Raw genomic sequence first — 17,293 nt, forward strand, 5'->3', positions numbered from 1 at the left:
GAGTTTTCTTTTGGATGGACTTTAAACATGCCGGGACACATCGGGGCCGCATGAGAATACTCCAGCTCTCCAAGAAACCTAAGTTGATGGGTGACGTCATTTCTACTGCCAAACGGAATTCTTTCATACGCATTTGCTGGTTGATTTCAAGTAGTTCCATGTGTGAATAAATTCCATTATTTGTTGACAATATATTTCTTTTGTGTTTGTTCTCGAACGTATGAGAACTGAGGTGGCCGGCTTGGCCTGCGTGGTGTGGGATGACTTGGGGCAGGAGAGTTGTTGTTCAATGGTGAAAGGTACCTGAATAATGCAAGATAAAATATAACTTGGGGGGGGGGGGGGGTTGCTGAACAAATCTGTAATTGTTGTTGGCGAACGGATGACTTGTCATGGCTAGACACGGGTCCTGACTTAACGCCTCGGGACATTTTTCTTTGTGAGAACCTGAAGTGCGGGTAGAAGTTAGGTCTTGCATCCCGCAGGTGAGAGTTTCTGGGACCCAAGTCCTTTGTCTTTATCAGATTTGGAATGAATTAATTTTGTTGGAGGAATCCATAAAGAACCCCCCCCCCAAAAAAAAACCCATGTAATTTTTAGATCAGCCTTTTTGTGGGATTTGCCAGTGCTTCTGCGCAACGTGAGTGACAGGTCACACGCCTCGACAGGGTTGAACATGCGCTTGTGTTGTCACGGATTCAGCGGAGAGAAGCCAGGCAAAAACATATTGCAGACGCTGATGATGTTTTGGGTGATGAGTGGTGGGGAAAGTTTTGTGTGTGTGTGTGTGCGTGCGCCTGTTTGGAGTCTGCAAGGTCGCACGCTGGACCGCAGACACACTCAACAAGACCGCCCTCAACACCTGCGACACCGCCTCAGGTGCTTTTTGGTCAGGACGGAGAAAACATGTTGATTTCCAGAGATCGGATCAAGTCTTAAGCCTTCAAGTGTCAAGCAGGTCACTTTGTCTCGGACAAGTCATGTCCCAAAGCAAGTCATCTCATGAAGCCAGTATCTTTTCTACATAAAGACAGAGGACCTCTAAAGTTGAATAATAATCATAACGTAGGCCAATGAATCGAACTAGGACGTGTGCACAGTACCCCATCTTGTCTCAAGTCATCACCGAAGTCCAAGTTGTGCATCAAGTCTTTATAGTTTGTCACAAGTCATCAAAACAGTTACTCATTTGAGACACTGTGTGTCTAAATCACAGGTGTCCAAGAAAAGGCCCGGGGGCCAGATCTGGCCCGCCACAATATTTTGTGTGGCCCGCAAAAGCAAATCAAGCATGTCAAGTTTTCCATGATGCCTGCTAAAGGCTCAACCAAAATTTCAAATTGTCATATTCATTCAATCATTCATTCATCTTCCGTACAGCTTGATCCTCACTAGGGTCGCGGGGGTGCTGGAGCCCATCCCAGCCGTCTCCGGGCAGTAGGCGGGGGACACCCTGAATCGGTTGCCAGCCAATCACAGGGCACACAGAGACGAACAACCATCCACGCTCACACTCACACCTAGGGACAATTTGGAGTGTCCAATTAGCCTGCCATGCATATTTTTGGAATGTGGGAGGAAACCGGAGCACCCGGAGAAAACCCACGCAGGCCCGGGGAGAACATGCAAACTCCACACAGGGAGGCCGGAGCTGGAATCGAACCCGTTACCTGTGCACTGTGAAGCCGACGTGCTAACCACTGGACTACCGGGCCGCCCCAAATTGTCATATGTAATCCATAATAACATATGATATTACAAACATTTTCTCATGACCAAATCCCTTATTACATGAACGTTCCCCAAAAAATGTTAAAACAAGTCATTATTCTTGACTTCTGATTTTAAAATGAGTTATCCATCAATTTTTTGTGTGCTGTGTATGAAATATGGGGAGGTGAATGAACATTTATATGGTTTCACAAAATTTACCATCATAAAGGGAAGCCGTAACTACAATGTGGCCCGTGACAAAATGGAGATTGACACCCCTGTTCTAAATCCATGCAAGCCGACACAACATTTTTTTCACCATAACCTAATTCAAAGCATGGCCTCCTCTGACTGCTGTATGCACTGACAATTTTTGGCCACTAAAGTGCTATGGGAGATAATTCGGACTGAATTAGAGCATTTTGCCTTTTCCCATCAAATTCATCGCGTGATTATGGCGTGAAACGGAATGACAACCAACCAGAAGCTTTTGTACATGTCCCTGAAGTTATTCACTGCAATGGAGACACCACATAAGCTAACAGCTAGCCTCGCTTCTTCTTCGTCTTCTTTGTACTTTGTGTTAATCCGAATGACATCATGCTGCCCCTCGCAGGTCACTCTTAGTACTACAACAGACCCTCTGCTGGTTTTGGCGTGTGGTGTGTGTTCTGTTAAGCACTAACAACACATTTTTCCCCCCTGCACGTGAAGGCTGAGACTTTCAAAACGAGTTCGTGCAGTTCGTGTGTGGCTCATCTGTGAGTCTCAGTCCACCTATTTGACTGAGCGTCGTCGTCTTCAGCCTCTTTTCAGTCCAACTTTGCCTGCCACCTTTTCTGCACGCATGAATTCCCAATAAAACGTGTCGGTGCTTGCAGAGTTGCACGGCCAGCAGGCGCACAATACCAATCATCACGACCCGACTGCACGCACTAAATTACAATGCAATTCGAGGAACTTCCATCGCCTGAGCCACAAACGCCAGAGGCGTGCAGGCGAAAAGCTCTCCGTGCTTCAGTGAGGCTTGTTAGCGGCTACAGACACAAACACTCAAAAGCCCCCCACAGCTAATGCAGTCAGTGTGTAATGATTTGATTTCTATCAACACAATAACAATGAAACAAATCACTGTCTACAGTTTCTTTTCTTCTTGTTCTTACTTGAGCCTAACAAAAGCCCCGCCCCCAAAGGATGTCCACGTGCACTCAGCCTCAAGTCATCGTTTCCACACGGTTCTCCTGTGCTGCCACCTGGTGGCCAGTCTGTAAAAGCAATTAAAACACACGGAGCTTCCGCTTATCAAAGTGTGTGCTCTCTTTGGATGAACTTTATTGAAAATGCAAAACACTGGAATGACGTCACGTGTCGCGTTGTCGGATTTAAACTCGATGAAGTGAGGAGGTGATGATGCTTTCAGCCAGCTGGCGAGCGAGTGCATCAACTGCGTCTCCGTTACTCGCTCGGTCGCCCCCTCGGCTGCTTTCGGCTTGCAGGAGCTCACCGATGATGTCACGGGCCAGGCAATCTGCGAAAGTCTCCAGGGCGGGTGGATTGGACCGAAGCTGCGATTCCTTTACGTGTCCTGGGATCCCGTTGGGATTTTCAGTCAAGGGCTTCATCGTGGCTTTCTGTCAACATGGAATCTGTGTCAAACACATCGAGCGTGTGTGCGCCTCCAGATGCAGCCGCGACCTCGCCCCGAGGTCAGAAGCAGAATTGGTGACCGCCCCCTCCCACCAATGTGCTCGACTCTGTGTGATGTTTGGGTCATCTCTTAAATTCCTTTCATTTTTACCATGTTTAATAACACATTCTAATCATGCTTCCCTAGATGACACTATATTTGGCACCCGGCCTGCGAGCGCTCTGCTTTTTTGGTTGTTTTTGTCTTTTGTTTTATGCATGTGGTGTTCGTTGTCCTTCATGTGGACACGGTGGGGACTGTTTTCAGCATTTTTTTTCCCCATGGCATTTGTCGAAGGAGAAGAATCTGTGCTTGATGCTTGTGCCTCCGTGGCAGCATGCGTGTGTCAGCACTGATTTTGATGGTGCGGGGTGTTCGGGCGTCGGCGCTATTGGACTAGCGCCGCTTCATTACTCGAGGCGCTGGTGTAAAAGGTAACATTTTTCACAGCCCTGTTTTGTTCAGCGGAGATGCCGCCGCTGTTGGACAGTGTGCGTTGGTGCAGCTGGATGGATGGCTGGTGGCGCTGAGGATGATGAGAGACGAGCATCGGCACATTAGCGCCGCTTGAAGTTGCGGCGGATCTAAATGGGACAGGAGTGAACCACTCTCTTATTTTTTTTTTTTTTTTTGGCAATGGATGCTACAGCTTCTTGTTCACTTTCAAACTCAGCTTGCAGCAGACGTGTCGGACGGACATCATGCCCGTTTTGATCATGAGGTCTCTGATCCGCTGGAGAAAGGAAACTTTGATTCTCTTCTCTTTCATCTTAAAGCGCTTCAAACCACAAGGCGTATGCGGGAATAGTTAAGATTATACGGCAGTCCGTGTTTTATGTGATTTGCACATCTTTATTTATATAGCGCTTTCACAACAGGTGCAACTGCTAACAAACAGAAGAGTTAACACAAAATAAAATCATATAACACAACACATAACATAAGACACGGGACAGTCATGCAATCTGAAGCACGTTTACTGCGTTGCTTTGTTGTTTGAAGCAGTTTGAGATGAAAGAGGAGAGACTCATAGTGTCCTTTCACCAGTTAATCAAAGCCATCATGATCAAAATGTGCACGCGTCTGCTACAAGCTAAGTTTGAAAGTAAGTAAGCAGCTGTAGCGTCCTGTGACTAAAAAAAAAATTTTTTTTAATAGTGATTGGTTCACTTCTCCTGTCCCATGTAAAATTCCAAGCGGCTCAGTTCCAAATACGCATCAGCGCTCCGCGCCGACGCTCCTCTCTCCTCATCCTCAACTCCACAAGTGCAAATAAGGCTCCAAACTGCCCCTTAGCTGGCATAAGCCTGTGGCTGGTTCTCACTGCAACTAAAAGTGCAAGTGGAACCCTCCTACCGCAGCTCATCCACGCACAGCCCAAAGAGGAACCTCATTTGTTTTATCACTCCAAAGCATCTTCCCAAACATCAGCAGCAGACCATATTACTGCTTATCAAGTACACGTGGAAGGACCGGGTGGCTGAGGTGAAGGCCAGACTGCATAGGCCAGTCCCCTAAACCTGCTCTTTACACACTTTCCCTGTGTATGGGGACCTGGTTTTTGGTCCCTGTGAGTGATGGCGAAAATATACAGTACGCCCCGAAGACCTGAACACACGCACACACTTGTCCTCTAAGAAAATTATTATATATTATTATAGAAAAGCCCAAATAGTCAAATCCAACTCACCGGAAGTTTTCTTTCACTGCTCACGCGACGCTGGTTGTGTCAACAAGTGTGAACGCAAACCACCAAGCTCACTTCCTGAGGCATAACAGGAAGCACACACGAGTGTCTGGTGAAAGGACACTTTGATCCTCTCCTCTTTCATCTATAACTGACAACAACGTGTATGCAGAAAATTGGTGAAGATTGCACGACTGTCTCTGTCCTATGTGTTGTCTTGTGTTATTTTTGTTATTTTTGACCTCAAAATGGCGCCGCGAGAGTGGCTGCCTTTCCAGCAGCTCCTATATTTTTTTGTTCTACTTCTTCCTTTCATAGCTTTGCTGCGTTAATTGGGAATTTCTCCATTGCGAGACTAATAAAGGTTTTCTTAACTTAACTTAACTTAATACACTTGATGGAGATTAGAAACAAAGCGACTGCTGTATCCATTGTATTTGTGTCATCCTGATCCCTCTGTCTTGCGAGGCCTTTTTAGAACAGTTTGGAACTCGACTGGAGCGTCATCTTGTGGTGAAGACGTCCACTTTGATGGAATCACTCTGCACTTCTTGAGCACCAGCGAGCGGGAACAATTTCGTCAAATAGCGGAAAGTTCATGGCAGGCTTGCACTCCTTTGCCCCCTGATGGTTGCAAGTGCGCTGAACAAGCAGGAGGTTTCATGTTGTGTTTTTCTGGTGCAACCCATGGTGAGAGTCTGGACACACACAAAAAAAAGCACATGAATGAATCCAGATGTGGCTCTGTGTGTGTTGTTCACAAGTATCTGCATGTCAACGCTATTCGTTCCTAGACTGAGAGCCTAAAGTTGTAATCGTGCCGAACGTCATCGAAGGAAGCATCTCAAGTTGTCTTTGGTACACATTGAGGGGAAAGAATGGAGCATGAGGCTCGGAGGTTCCACGGTCTAGCACAAATCGAAGAGCTGATTGAGCCTCGACATAGCCCTACATACATTTTCCTGAGTCTCGAACTTATTTTGGAAAGTTTTAATACTGAAATAAAATGTTCCAAATGCCCCTATCAAGAAAGTCAATGAGAAGTTTGGATGGTTTGGCGCTGTTTTGACATTTAACAAAATAACACACACACACACAAAATCGGCACCACTTATTTGCAACTCGGTTTACAGCAAACGTGAATGACGTCACGCTCTGGTCTAAGATAAGATAAGAAAACATTTATTTCTCTCACAATGGAGAAATTCCCAAAAGGAAATTTCAATCTTGGCCCTCTCTTCTCTCATCCCAAACATCTTTAAAGTTCAATCGTCAACATCAAGTTATACTATTTGTGATGTTATTATTTAATTTATTTCCGTTCTATATACATATGTAATGTGCATCACGTGGTATTGATCCTTGTATTTGGCATTTTTTAGGCTTACTTTTATTTTTCCTTGTTTTGCTCAGTAGAAAGTAGTGTGGACGGCAAATTGCGTGACGTCGTATTTTATTGCGGTCATCGTGAAATGAGATCAGCAAAAAGCTCCTTAGGAAAGGTAAGGAACAGGATATTTTTAGCTAACATTTGGCTTGTTAAAAAGTTAAAATGCCATTTTACGAGGGGCAGATTTCGTTAGTCATATGTTCAAACCTAAGTAAATTCCTATTGGCTGTTTCCACAACGCAGGCTCCTTGTGCGCTTGGAAATGAGACCCATAATATCCCGAATATTGCGACATTGCATATATTATTAAAAGTTACCTTTATTTTTTTCTCCCAACACATCTGCATTTGGATTAAGTTCCATCCTGTTTACTAATCCAATGACTAGCACCAATCTGCCGTGTTGTTTTTTGTTCGGCATTGAAAGCGGTATGACCGATTCTCGGCATTCTTCGGACAGTTGAGCACAAAACGAGCACCTCTTCAGGCGGCATCTGATGGAGCTCGCTGATTGGTTCACACCGCTTTAATTCCACCCAATCGCGAAGCCGCAGCGAGATTCGATTCTGCAAAAATAAAAAACAACAACACTGCAAAACACCGACGGCAAATCTTCCTCCAGTACTTTACACCGCTGTTTCCCAAGTGCTCCACTTTCGGGGATCGTCAGTTACAGTAAGCGAGACGCTTATATTGACACTGCGTGTACAAACAACCACTGATATGTGCGTGTTGCAGCCAGTCGAGTCCAAATTGCTCCACTTTGTGTCCGCCGAATCCAAACGCTGTTTTGTGCAGGTGCCATGCCTTTTGTGAGAGGAACGAGAGCTGCTGTCGCCGCCCGCTGCAAGGTTCCCGATGGAGTCGATTGCGACAAGCAGGTTAAAAAAAAAACAAAGTTGACAAATGAGCATGTGTGCTCATGTGATGAGCGCGCCCCCAGTTCGCTCACTGGTCCTCGGTGGTTTTCTAGCCTCAGGAGGAGCAGGAAGTTCCAAATTCGAAGAGGTCCACTTCACCTAGCTACGGAGCCCCCGAGCTCAAGATGAGGAAGGCCCTCGTCGATATGACCAATGTGAGCATTGCATATTGTTTCATCTCCAAAATGTACCATACCTGTCAACTTTTCGGAGAGCCAACCTGTATAAACTTTTTCATTCATTCATTCATCTTCCGAACCGCTTGATTCACTAGGGTCGCGGGTGATGCTGGAGCCTATCCCAGCTGTGTCCGGGCAGTAGGCAGGGGACACCCTGAATCGGTTGCCAGCCAATCACAGGGCACACAGAGACGTACAACCATCCACGCTCACAGTCACACCTAGGGACAATTTAGTGTGTTCAATCAGCCTGCCACGCATGTTTTTTGGAATGTGGGAGGAAACCGGAGCACCCGGGGAAAACCTCCATGCAAACTCCACACGGGGAGGCCGGAGCTGGAATCGAACCCGGTACCTTTGCACTGTGAGGCCGACGTGCTAACCACTGGACTACCGGGCCGCCTATACCTGTATAAACTACCCCCCAAAAAATCCTTATAACATACCAAAGAATTTTATATGTCAAAATAACGGCAGAAAAAAAACAAAATTTTCAATGATATTTATTGTCGATCTCCATAATACAATGTCTGGCCGAAGTATGCAATGAATACTCTGCTGTTTTCAACTAGGAACCACGTGATTTACTGGAAAGTTATCGGAAATGAAAGCATTCGAGTAGACTAGCACCATTCTGGGCAAAAAAAACGGAACTACCTGTTAGGGTGGGAAAAAAAAATAACGGAAATGTTCAGAATCCGTATGATTTGTGCGATACGGCCATTTACGTAAGATTCACCACAAAATCCGTATGAACTATGGCAAAAACCGTATGAGTTGACGGGTATGATGTACTATGTACTCAAATGTACCAGCATCATAGCCACACCAAGGTGCCCCCCTCGCACCCCCCCGCCCTCCTACATTAATAATAGTACGAAAACAAACTTCTTGAAAATTAAATGCAAATACTGAATTTTGAAGGTTACGGTTGAATACAACAGAACTGTACTTGGGTATTGATTCTTTGGCATTCTACTAGAAAATGTTCATGTTGAGTTCATGACTTTGAAACTTTGTTTCAAAGAAGTGAACCAATTTCTTTTTTTTTTTCCGTCAAAGGACGCTACAGCTGCAACTTACTTTCAAACTTGGCTTGTAGCCGACGTGTGCACATTTTCAGCATGAAGTCTCTGATCCACCGGTGAAAAAGACACTTTGAATCTCTCCTCTTTCATCTCAAACTGCTTTAAACAGCAAAGCGTATGAGGGGAAAAGTGGTTAGGACTGCACGACTATCCGTGTTTTATGTTATGTGTTGTGTTTATTATTTTAGTTTATGTTAACTGCTTTGTTAAGCGCTTCGTTACAGCTGCCGCTGTTGTGGAAGCGCTATATAAATCGGCATGTATTGTATTGTTTTGAGGAATGCTATTTGACATTGGATGAATCTCACGGCCACCCTACAAAAGGCACAAAAATGTCCTTGATGCAAAAAAAAAATCATCTTTTTTTTTTTGGAGCCATGACATGAACTTATCGTTTCCAATCGCATGCCTGCTGATGCCTCGCAGAGTTTGGGAATCGGTGTTCTCATTAGCTTTGTGCTTTGCAGGCTCACAAAGTCCACATCAGCTTCCCAGGCAGGCAGAAGAAGACACAGCAGCAGCAGGTGAAGAAAACAAGCGCCCCTTCACTGTCAGAAAAGAGTCAAGCCGAGCAGCAAAAGTAGAGTCGTCTTCTTTGTTTTTCTGCCGCCGTTTTTCTCGTACCGTTGCCAGCCGCTTGTTTGACGTCGCGCAGGTCGTCTTCAGAGAGCACTGAGGGAAAATCATCCGAAGAGGAGAAGGAGGAAGCGGAAGCGGAGGCGGCTCCAGCAGGAGAGCTTGCAATCTGCCATGTGCAGCCGCACCTCCTGAGGCCCCAGGTGAGCCCCTCTCTGCCCCGCAGCCAGTCCAGCGTTTAATTCTTCGCTCTGACCTTCACAGATTCCGTCCGAGTTTGACGTGGACTCTGGGAGCCGCGACGATTGCTTTATGAGTCACGAGTACGCGAAGAACATCTTTGACTACCTCAAAAGTCGAGAGGTGAGCCCGGCGACAGGGGTCCTTTTTAAAAATTTTTTTTTTTTTTTTAACAACCCCTAAAATCGGCGGCCCGGTAGTCCAGTGGTTAGCACGTCGGCTTCACAGTGCAGAGGTACCGGGTTCGATTCCAGCTCCGGCCTCCCTGTGTGGAGTTTGCATGTTCTCCCCGGGCCGGCGTGGGTTTTCTCCGGGTGCTCCGGTTTCCTCCCACATTCCAAAAACATGCGTGGCAGGCTGATTGAACACTCGAAATTGTCCCTAGGTGAGTGCGAATGGTTGTTCGTCTCTGTGTGCCCTGCGATTGGCTGGCAACTGATTCAGGGTGTCCCCCGCCTACTGCCCGAAGACAACTGGGATAGGCTCCAGCACCCCCCGCGACCCAAGTGAGGATCAAGCGGCTCGGAAGATGAATGAATGAATGAATGAATGAACCCCTAAAATCAAACTTCACATGGATTGTATCGCTATGTCGTCAAGCCTGCTAGTAGCCAGGCCCCCCTCAGGGATTTTGTGTTTGTCAATTCCAATTTGGTGCCTCCACGGTGTCTTTCGAGCGATGATGTTGTCTTCGGCGAAACAAGTGGACCTGGCGCTGTTTCCCGCCAACCAAATAGTTTTTCTTCCTGCGCTTGCTTTCAGGAGAAGTTTGTTCTGCCCGATTACATGTGCCAGCAGCCCAACATCAACGTCGGGATGCGCGCCATCTTGGTGGACTGGCTCGTGGAAGTGCAGGTGAGCTGCGTTGTCGCGGACGACAGCTTTGTTCCCTCTCTCGCACTAACACCACCCCCCCTCCCAACCCGTCTCAGGAGAGCTTTGAGCTGTACCACGAGACTCTCTACCTGGCCGTGAAGCTGACTGACCACTTCCTGGCGCAGACCCCCATCCAGTGCGACAAGCTGCAGCTGGTGGGCTCCACCGCCATGCTACTTGCCTCCAAGTTTGAGGTACGCACGCGTGTGTCCCCTTTTCAGAGCTGATGAGTGGCAGCCAAAACGAGTGAAACGTAAGCAGCGATTCTCAAATTTTGGGTCCATGGACCCCTTATAGGGGCTCAGCCCTCACGCCATTAAACATAATCATGTTCACCAACCAAGTGACCTGTTAGTGAGGTTAATTCCCGCTAAGAAACAGATAACATGAGCGCAATCATTTTTTGGTGATCACAAAGTCATTTTCGTGCCTGAAAGAAAAATCCTGGTAAGGTGTCGAGAGCCAGCTTGGTGACAGGCGCGTCTTTTGCAGGAGCGCGAACCACCATGCGTGGACAACTTCCTTTACGTTTGTGACGACGCGTACAACAGGGAGGAGCTACTCTGCATGGAGACCCGCATCCTGCAAACGCTCTCCTTCGACATCGGCATCCCCATCGCCTACCGCTTCCTCCGTCGCTATGCCAAGGTACGGCCTGACCCAGCCTTCCTCCTTTGCATTTTCATATGGCCACAAGGCTCCATGAAAGAATATTACATCCCGCCCATTTTTTTTCACAGTTTAATTTTCACGATTCAATTTTAAGCTTAGATCAAAATCTGCAATTGGAAAATTGGCCCCGGGATTGGATTTGGTTTGAATGAGAATTTTTCCCGTCCCTCCATGCCATATTATTACCGACAAAACGTCTACCGTATGATCCTTGATGGCGTGCTTCTGATGTGGCACATCGGGTTAGCCGTGTGCGATACAAACGTAGCATCCGAGACGGTAACAAAGCAACGGTCGCCTTTCGACGACATCATCTTTTTGCCTCTTTCTCTCCAGGCATGACTAATCGATTGACGATCAGTCAAAGTGTTACGCGATTGTATTTCAGCAATTGCGCGAGCATTATGAATACACAATAACATTTTTTTCCCCCCACTGATCTTTTTTTCCTCTGCTACACACGACGCATATACATATTGAGAAGCACAAAATTCATGGTTGAGTTCGATACAGTCGTGTCACATTTCGGGTTTGTTTTGTTTTTTTTTAATTGCAAAATATACGTGCTCCTGCTTGGCGCTAGACGCTCTCAAAGTGACAAAAAGCAGACCAACGTTGGTGTCTTTGAGGTAGCTCATATCGGCCGTTTTTGTTGATATCACAGCAGAGAATGTGGCGAAGGTTGAATTAGTGCTTACATTTCCACTGGATACTTATTTTAGTTGATTAAAAAAATATATTTTATCCATTAATTTTTTTGGGGGGGGATAAAATGTGATTTCTACTGTAAATACATGGAGAAATGATTTGACAAATTGCTGTTAATGACATGACAAATTCTACATAGCAGGGATGGCAATTTTCCGCGGATACGCGAAAATCCGCCGTTTTATTTCTTAAATTGATCATTTTTGTGAATCGCCTAAATCCGTTGAGAAAATTTTACGGGGGTCAGGTACCTTATCGTCGAGTTTTCACAAGCTCTCCTGATCAGTCTTTCCATCTTCCGATTGTAAACAGCCCTGCGATTGGACTTGTATGATGTCTTACTTGTTGTGATTGGTCGCCCCGTCCAGGCCACGCCCCTTTCCGCTTTTTTCATCACTAGCCATTGCTATCCCCTGTACATAGTCCATAATGCATGGTGCAATTGCAAAAATCAATTGTATTTTTTTTTTTTTTTTCATTCGCCCACACAATAAAAATCGATAAGCAGCATCGATCATGCAATAGCCATCCGAAAAGCAGAACGTGTTTTCCGGACTGAAAATGTCCCTTAGCTATAACGCGTACGCCAACCTTGCGCAATGGTTGAAAGGAGGGGGGGGGGGGGGGGGAAATAATGCCAGGAGGTTAAAGTCGAACACATTTGTCGTTGTTGTTTGGGCAAGAATGCCCTCGACGCAAACGGCTCATGCATCCGTCGTCCCGTGTATGCGTGTGCAGTGTGCCGGCGTGGGCATGGACACGCTGACGTTGGCGCGCTATTACTGCGAGCTGAGCTTGATGGATATGGAGCTGGCGCTGGAGCGAAGCTCGCTGCTGGCGGCCGCCTGCCTGCTGCTGGCCCTGCGCACCAAAAATCTGCCAGTCTGGGTACGGATTTGAGTTGACACGTCGCCCCAACACCTTTTGTCGCGTCATTCTCGTCGCGGTTGCTTTTTGTGCCCGCAGCCACCCATCCTGCAGTTCCACAGCGGCTACGGAATTTCCGAGGTAGCGCCCGCCGTCCGGAAGCTTTACTCCGTTGTGGAGCAGTCTCCCAGCAGCAAGTTGAAAGGGGTCCGCAACAAATACTCCCACGAGTAAGAATGCACGTTTCTAGAATCTGTAGAATCGCTGTGGAGATGGCTGCTGTGTTGGGAGTCGAAATTAGGTGACAAGTAGGGAAGATCAAATATCCAGCGATGCGATGCGCCAACAATAAGGATTTTGATAAGTATCCGCGGTGTACACACAGTATATATTTATATACAGAGTACAATATATGTATATGTTGAGAAACTGTATACATCTATACATTAGGGGTGTAACAAAAGTATCTGTATCAAATCGTGAGATACAGGGGTCACCAATCGGTATGCATTGTGTTGAACGTCACTTAAAAAAATAATTCTCTTTCAAAAGCACTGCAACAACTATTCTAACGAACTTGCGGGCTGAGTTCGTTCCAAAAAAAAAAAAAAAACACCACTCACAAAAAGTCCGGGATATTTGGCTTTTCGGGTGAAATTACAGGATGACCTTCTGACCTTCTGACCTTCTCTGAGCTTTTGAATGCACATGTCCAACCGTTCAATGTTTTGGCCACTGAGCCTTTAGTGTCATCACTTGGTTGCAAAAGAGATCCCGAGAGACTGGAAGAGTCACAGAAAGATGGAGAAGCGGACGTCCTTTGGCCAAATCCTATACTGATAACCGCAACATTATGAACAACGAATGCCACTCAACTCCTGGCATGTTTAAGGGAAGCCGAGGGGCATCCCAAGTTTACGCTGGACGAGGGACTAGTGGGCCTCAATGCTGTTCTCTAATGAAAGTCGATTCATGAGTAGGAATGATGGCCGCCCGTGATTTTGGAGACGTCAAAGAGAGCGCCATGTATCAGCCACTGTTGTCGCCAGGCGAGCCTTGAAACGTGGCGGTGTTACAGTGTGTCCAGTCGAGACAGAACTGCCCTTCAGTGACAAGCCCATACGACCCGACTAACACAGGCCTAATTTCATCGTCGTTGGACGACAATTCTCCAACTCGTGCCTCAAATGGAACGGCCTGCACTGTCATATGAGTCACCGTGCAGAGGCTCGAAACTCTGCACGCCCAGAACCTCAACAACCTGATAGCTGCCCTTTAAGAAGAGTGCGATGCCATGCCTCAGCAGACAATAAGCCGATTTGTGAACAGCATGAGGCGTCGTCGTCAAGGGGTAATTGTGAAGCTCAAGGGCACATGAGTTATTGAGACATTGACATTTTTTGTTAGACTTTCCATAAAATGCACCTGAAAGCGTATGTGTACATTTAATTCAGATCTTTGTCATGATTCACGTGATGCGCGATGCACACACATGTTTTCAATCAAAAATGCTGATTTTCAGATTCCCAAAAATTTTTGTTACACCCCTAGTAGCACAAAACAAAAATGTCCTTGCTATTGTTTCATTTTCGGCGTGACAAATCGATGAGTTGAGAGAACTCAGACACTTGCCAATGCGTTTGGACGGTCAAAGACGCACAACACTTCAAACATTATCCATATTTCTTTGGGAAATTTCAATTATGCGTCTTCCAAAACTTTAATTGAACTTGCAATTCAGTTGTTTAGTCCACTTTTTAAAACAAAACTAGGGAAAGGTGGAATTCTTCTCAACACAGCCAAATCTTTTTCTTCTAAATCACATTGCCATGATGGTTGTTCTTGCATTAATTTCTGTTGTGTTCACCTTCTCAGGGTGTTTTTCCGAGTTGCTTCCCTGCCGCTGGTGGAATTTGATGTTTTGGAGAAGTCTTTATAAGTGAGCAAGCGTTCACTCGGATGCAGTTGTAAATAGTTAATATGCGAAATATTTATACATATTGTTTGTCCATTTTAATTGCTGTTGCGTAAAGTATTCATGTTCTTAAAAACATTTTAAGTATTAATGTTAACAAAAAAAAGTTTATTCGGCAAGTGTAATTTTGTATGTTACTTTTATAATGACTCGTGTGTTGACTTTTGCCAGTATTTAAAATAAAGATGTTTGATACGATCAAATGTTGCATTCGTGTTTGGGGGTGACAACAAGCGCGCCGCTAGGGGGCAGAAGCAGACCAGCTGGTCAAGTGCGGCTGTGCGGAATTAAGCGGTTAAGCGCCTCAAAACGCTTAATTCGCGGTCTTTTGACCATGACGTCACAGGTATATCCGGCTAGTTCAACGAAACTTAACGATAATGCTCACTACAGTACCTGTATTTCCAGTAACACTTACAAGACTGAAAATGACATCATACCATGCAAACGTATTTCTCCAATAACGTAAGGACACTAAAGAGGCTAGGCTGCGTGAGCGAGGTAGTCCTTTTTCAAGGTTTTCACATCGGTTCAGTCAAGTAAGAACTAAACCTCGCAATCATACATACAATATATATGAAAACATGTGATACGGTTGGCAAAAACTTACATTCTAATCAAAAACGTTTTGGCTTTTGCACTAATGTAACCGTTCATTGTACATAAATGTTCAGAGTGTGTGCCCCGTAAATTGATCATTAATTGTTCATATTTTTGTCATAACTGCTTCAAATACATACTGAGGACGGAGTGACATGGCTTAAAAAGCATCATGCAATAAAATGAATTCCCTCGGGTTATGTTGGAGGTGGAACTGCAAATACGTTTTTGTCATGCTTTTAGTTGAGGTAATTTCTCATCACCCGTGTGATTATTATTATTATTTTTTTTAGAAAATACATTTTGTCTGTCTTGGGACAATTATTGATTTATTGTGTTTGTGGACATTTTAAGACGACACTATTCATTCAAAAAAAATTATCCAGGCTTTCATTGGAGCCATGTCCATTGGGTACCTAATAAAGTGTCTAAAAACAAACAACGGGAAGTGAGCACGTAAAATTGCGACGTGACGGAGAGCGTGTGACGTAACGGGATGCGGCCGAGCACCCGACAATTGTACTTTGCAACTCAGTTGACGACCGAATCCCACTCTTGTTTCGCCTAAGATGCAAGTAACCGTGGAGGACGTGGCACTTCGAGGATATAAGTAAGTGACAAAAAGTTAAGAGAACATTTATTGGCAATATTACCACCTGTAATGCTCACAGTCACACTCCTGGTGGAGATTGGTCACAATTGTTTGCATGTACTGTACTGTCGTGGCACATTTGATACATCGAAGCTGTGCAAGCAAGTACCAATTTATCCGGAAAAAAAAAGCAAGCGAGTCAGAGTCCCTGTTGGATTTCCGCCCCCACGCCCCATCAAGAAATACAATAAAATGTACTGCATGAAAGGCCACTATAGTTCATGATGATCTTCAAGGCCCCTCATCACTTTGCGATAGCTAGAAAAATAAAAATAGAGCAGGGTAGGACAAACATAACCTTGGAGAGCTTTCCCGTCATCAATCTGTGCATTTTGATCAAGTTGGAAATCAAATGCTAAATATGAATATGAATCGGGAGAGTTAAGCGTGGCTTTTGATCTAATTATGATTAGCTGTTGGGAGCTGAAGTCATTATCCAAGAGAACATTTGAAAGTTTTTTTTTTCTCCATTTCCCTCTGGCCTCGACTGTGCAACGTACGCTTCGCTTATATGGCCAAAAGTACTCGTTCACCTGCCCTGATTCCCATTTAAATTCGTATTCATATTATAGGATTCATATGCTGCTCTTGTGTTTTTGCCAGAGAGCAAAGAGAGCGAGTGTCAAGGCCGCAAAAACGAGACGCGACACGATGACGCAACATCCCATCTGTGATCCAGACGCTCGCAGGTGAGATCACTTTTACATCATTTTAATACCCTACAGACGATTTCACCGACCCAAAAATAGCTGCTAGGAGAAACTAAAATAAACAGCCGTTGATCAGTCAAATGACAAAGACGACTCAGCGGCCCTTTCTGACTTCATCACCGTCCCATAATTAAAGCTTCAGTTGGTCGACCGACCCCAATGAATACTGAACGACTCAAGATGTTTTAAGCCCAGTCCATTTTTCAAAAATAAATGCCAATGTTGACCTTTGTGTACATTTGTGTTGTCCTCTTGCTCTTCTTATAGTGAACATATTTTGACATTTATCCCGTGGCCAAAATCAAACACTACACTTTGGACGCATCATCTTTTTGTTTTTTTTTCTCGAACAGCGTAATGCATCACCGGATTGGTAACCTATACTCCCTACTGGGGGTCGTTCCAAGCATCGAGAAATCGATGTTTGGCCTCACTGCCCTGCAAATTCTGTCTAGATTCAGCACATTCTCTGAATGGATTCGTTGCCTGGCCAGTGGGCGCTTGGCTGCCTTCCATCAAACAACAAGTAAACAGTGACGCAAGCAAATGGTAGCCCCTTCAACTTTGACCTCTGACAATTTGCCAGTTTGGATTCTGGGTGCAAATGCACAAGACAGGAAATAGGCAAAAGGAAGAAGTTCTTCTTCAAGCTGTGCCAGACATAAATTGACATTTTCGTCACAAATTCCAAGAGGAAAGAAATAAATGAATGAGCCTTAGCCACACCTCGCCACCCCGTAGCTCCGCCCCTGCT

The 17,293-nt window shown here is 45.4% G+C and overlaps 1 protein-coding gene and 1 long non-coding RNA gene across 5 annotated transcripts in view; one reads left to right on the top strand and one right to left on the bottom strand.

Annotated features, from left to right (window-relative positions):
• The window catches only part of ccnb3 (cyclin B3), a 42,106-nt gene extending 27,326 nt beyond the window's left edge, over positions 1-14,780 (top strand). Inside the window, exons 1-12 of one of the 4 annotated variants that reach the window (XM_052066024.1) lie at positions 5,481-5,777; positions 7,275-7,357; positions 7,450-7,551; positions 9,131-9,243; positions 9,319-9,442; positions 9,504-9,602; positions 10,242-10,334; positions 10,412-10,549; positions 10,848-11,003; positions 12,474-12,623; positions 12,702-12,832; positions 14,478-14,780. In XM_052066024.1, coding sequence (XP_051921984.1) covers positions 5,750-5,777; positions 7,275-7,357; positions 7,450-7,551; positions 9,131-9,243; positions 9,319-9,442; positions 9,504-9,602; positions 10,242-10,334; positions 10,412-10,549; positions 10,848-11,003; positions 12,474-12,623; positions 12,702-12,832; positions 14,478-14,541 — 1,281 coding nt within the window. In that variant the 5' untranslated portion in view covers positions 5,481-5,749 and the 3' untranslated portion in view covers positions 14,542-14,780. Of the gene's footprint in view, positions 1-5,480; positions 5,778-6,650; positions 7,202-7,274; positions 7,358-7,449; positions 7,552-9,130; positions 9,244-9,318; positions 9,443-9,503; positions 9,603-10,241; positions 10,335-10,411; positions 10,550-10,847; positions 11,004-12,473; positions 12,624-12,701; positions 12,833-14,477 lie in introns of those variants that run through there. The other 3 variants (XM_052066029.1, XM_052066037.1, XM_052066019.1) reach the window with 3 other exon arrangements.
• On the bottom strand, positions 3,028-5,194 carry LOC127601097 (uncharacterized). The gene is made up of 2 exons (XR_007962487.1): positions 5,091-5,194; positions 3,028-3,344 (listed from the first exon to the last, which is right to left on the bottom strand). It is a non-coding gene; the product is annotated as an uncharacterized LOC127601097 (long non-coding RNA).
• Positions 14,781-17,293: the final 2,513 nt, after the last annotated feature.

Source organism: Hippocampus zosterae, chromosome 1 (assembly GCF_025434085.1).
Source record: "Hippocampus zosterae strain Florida chromosome 1, ASM2543408v3, whole genome shotgun sequence".
NCBI classification, from domain to species: Eukaryota; Metazoa; Chordata; class Actinopteri; order Syngnathiformes; family Syngnathidae; genus Hippocampus; species Hippocampus zosterae.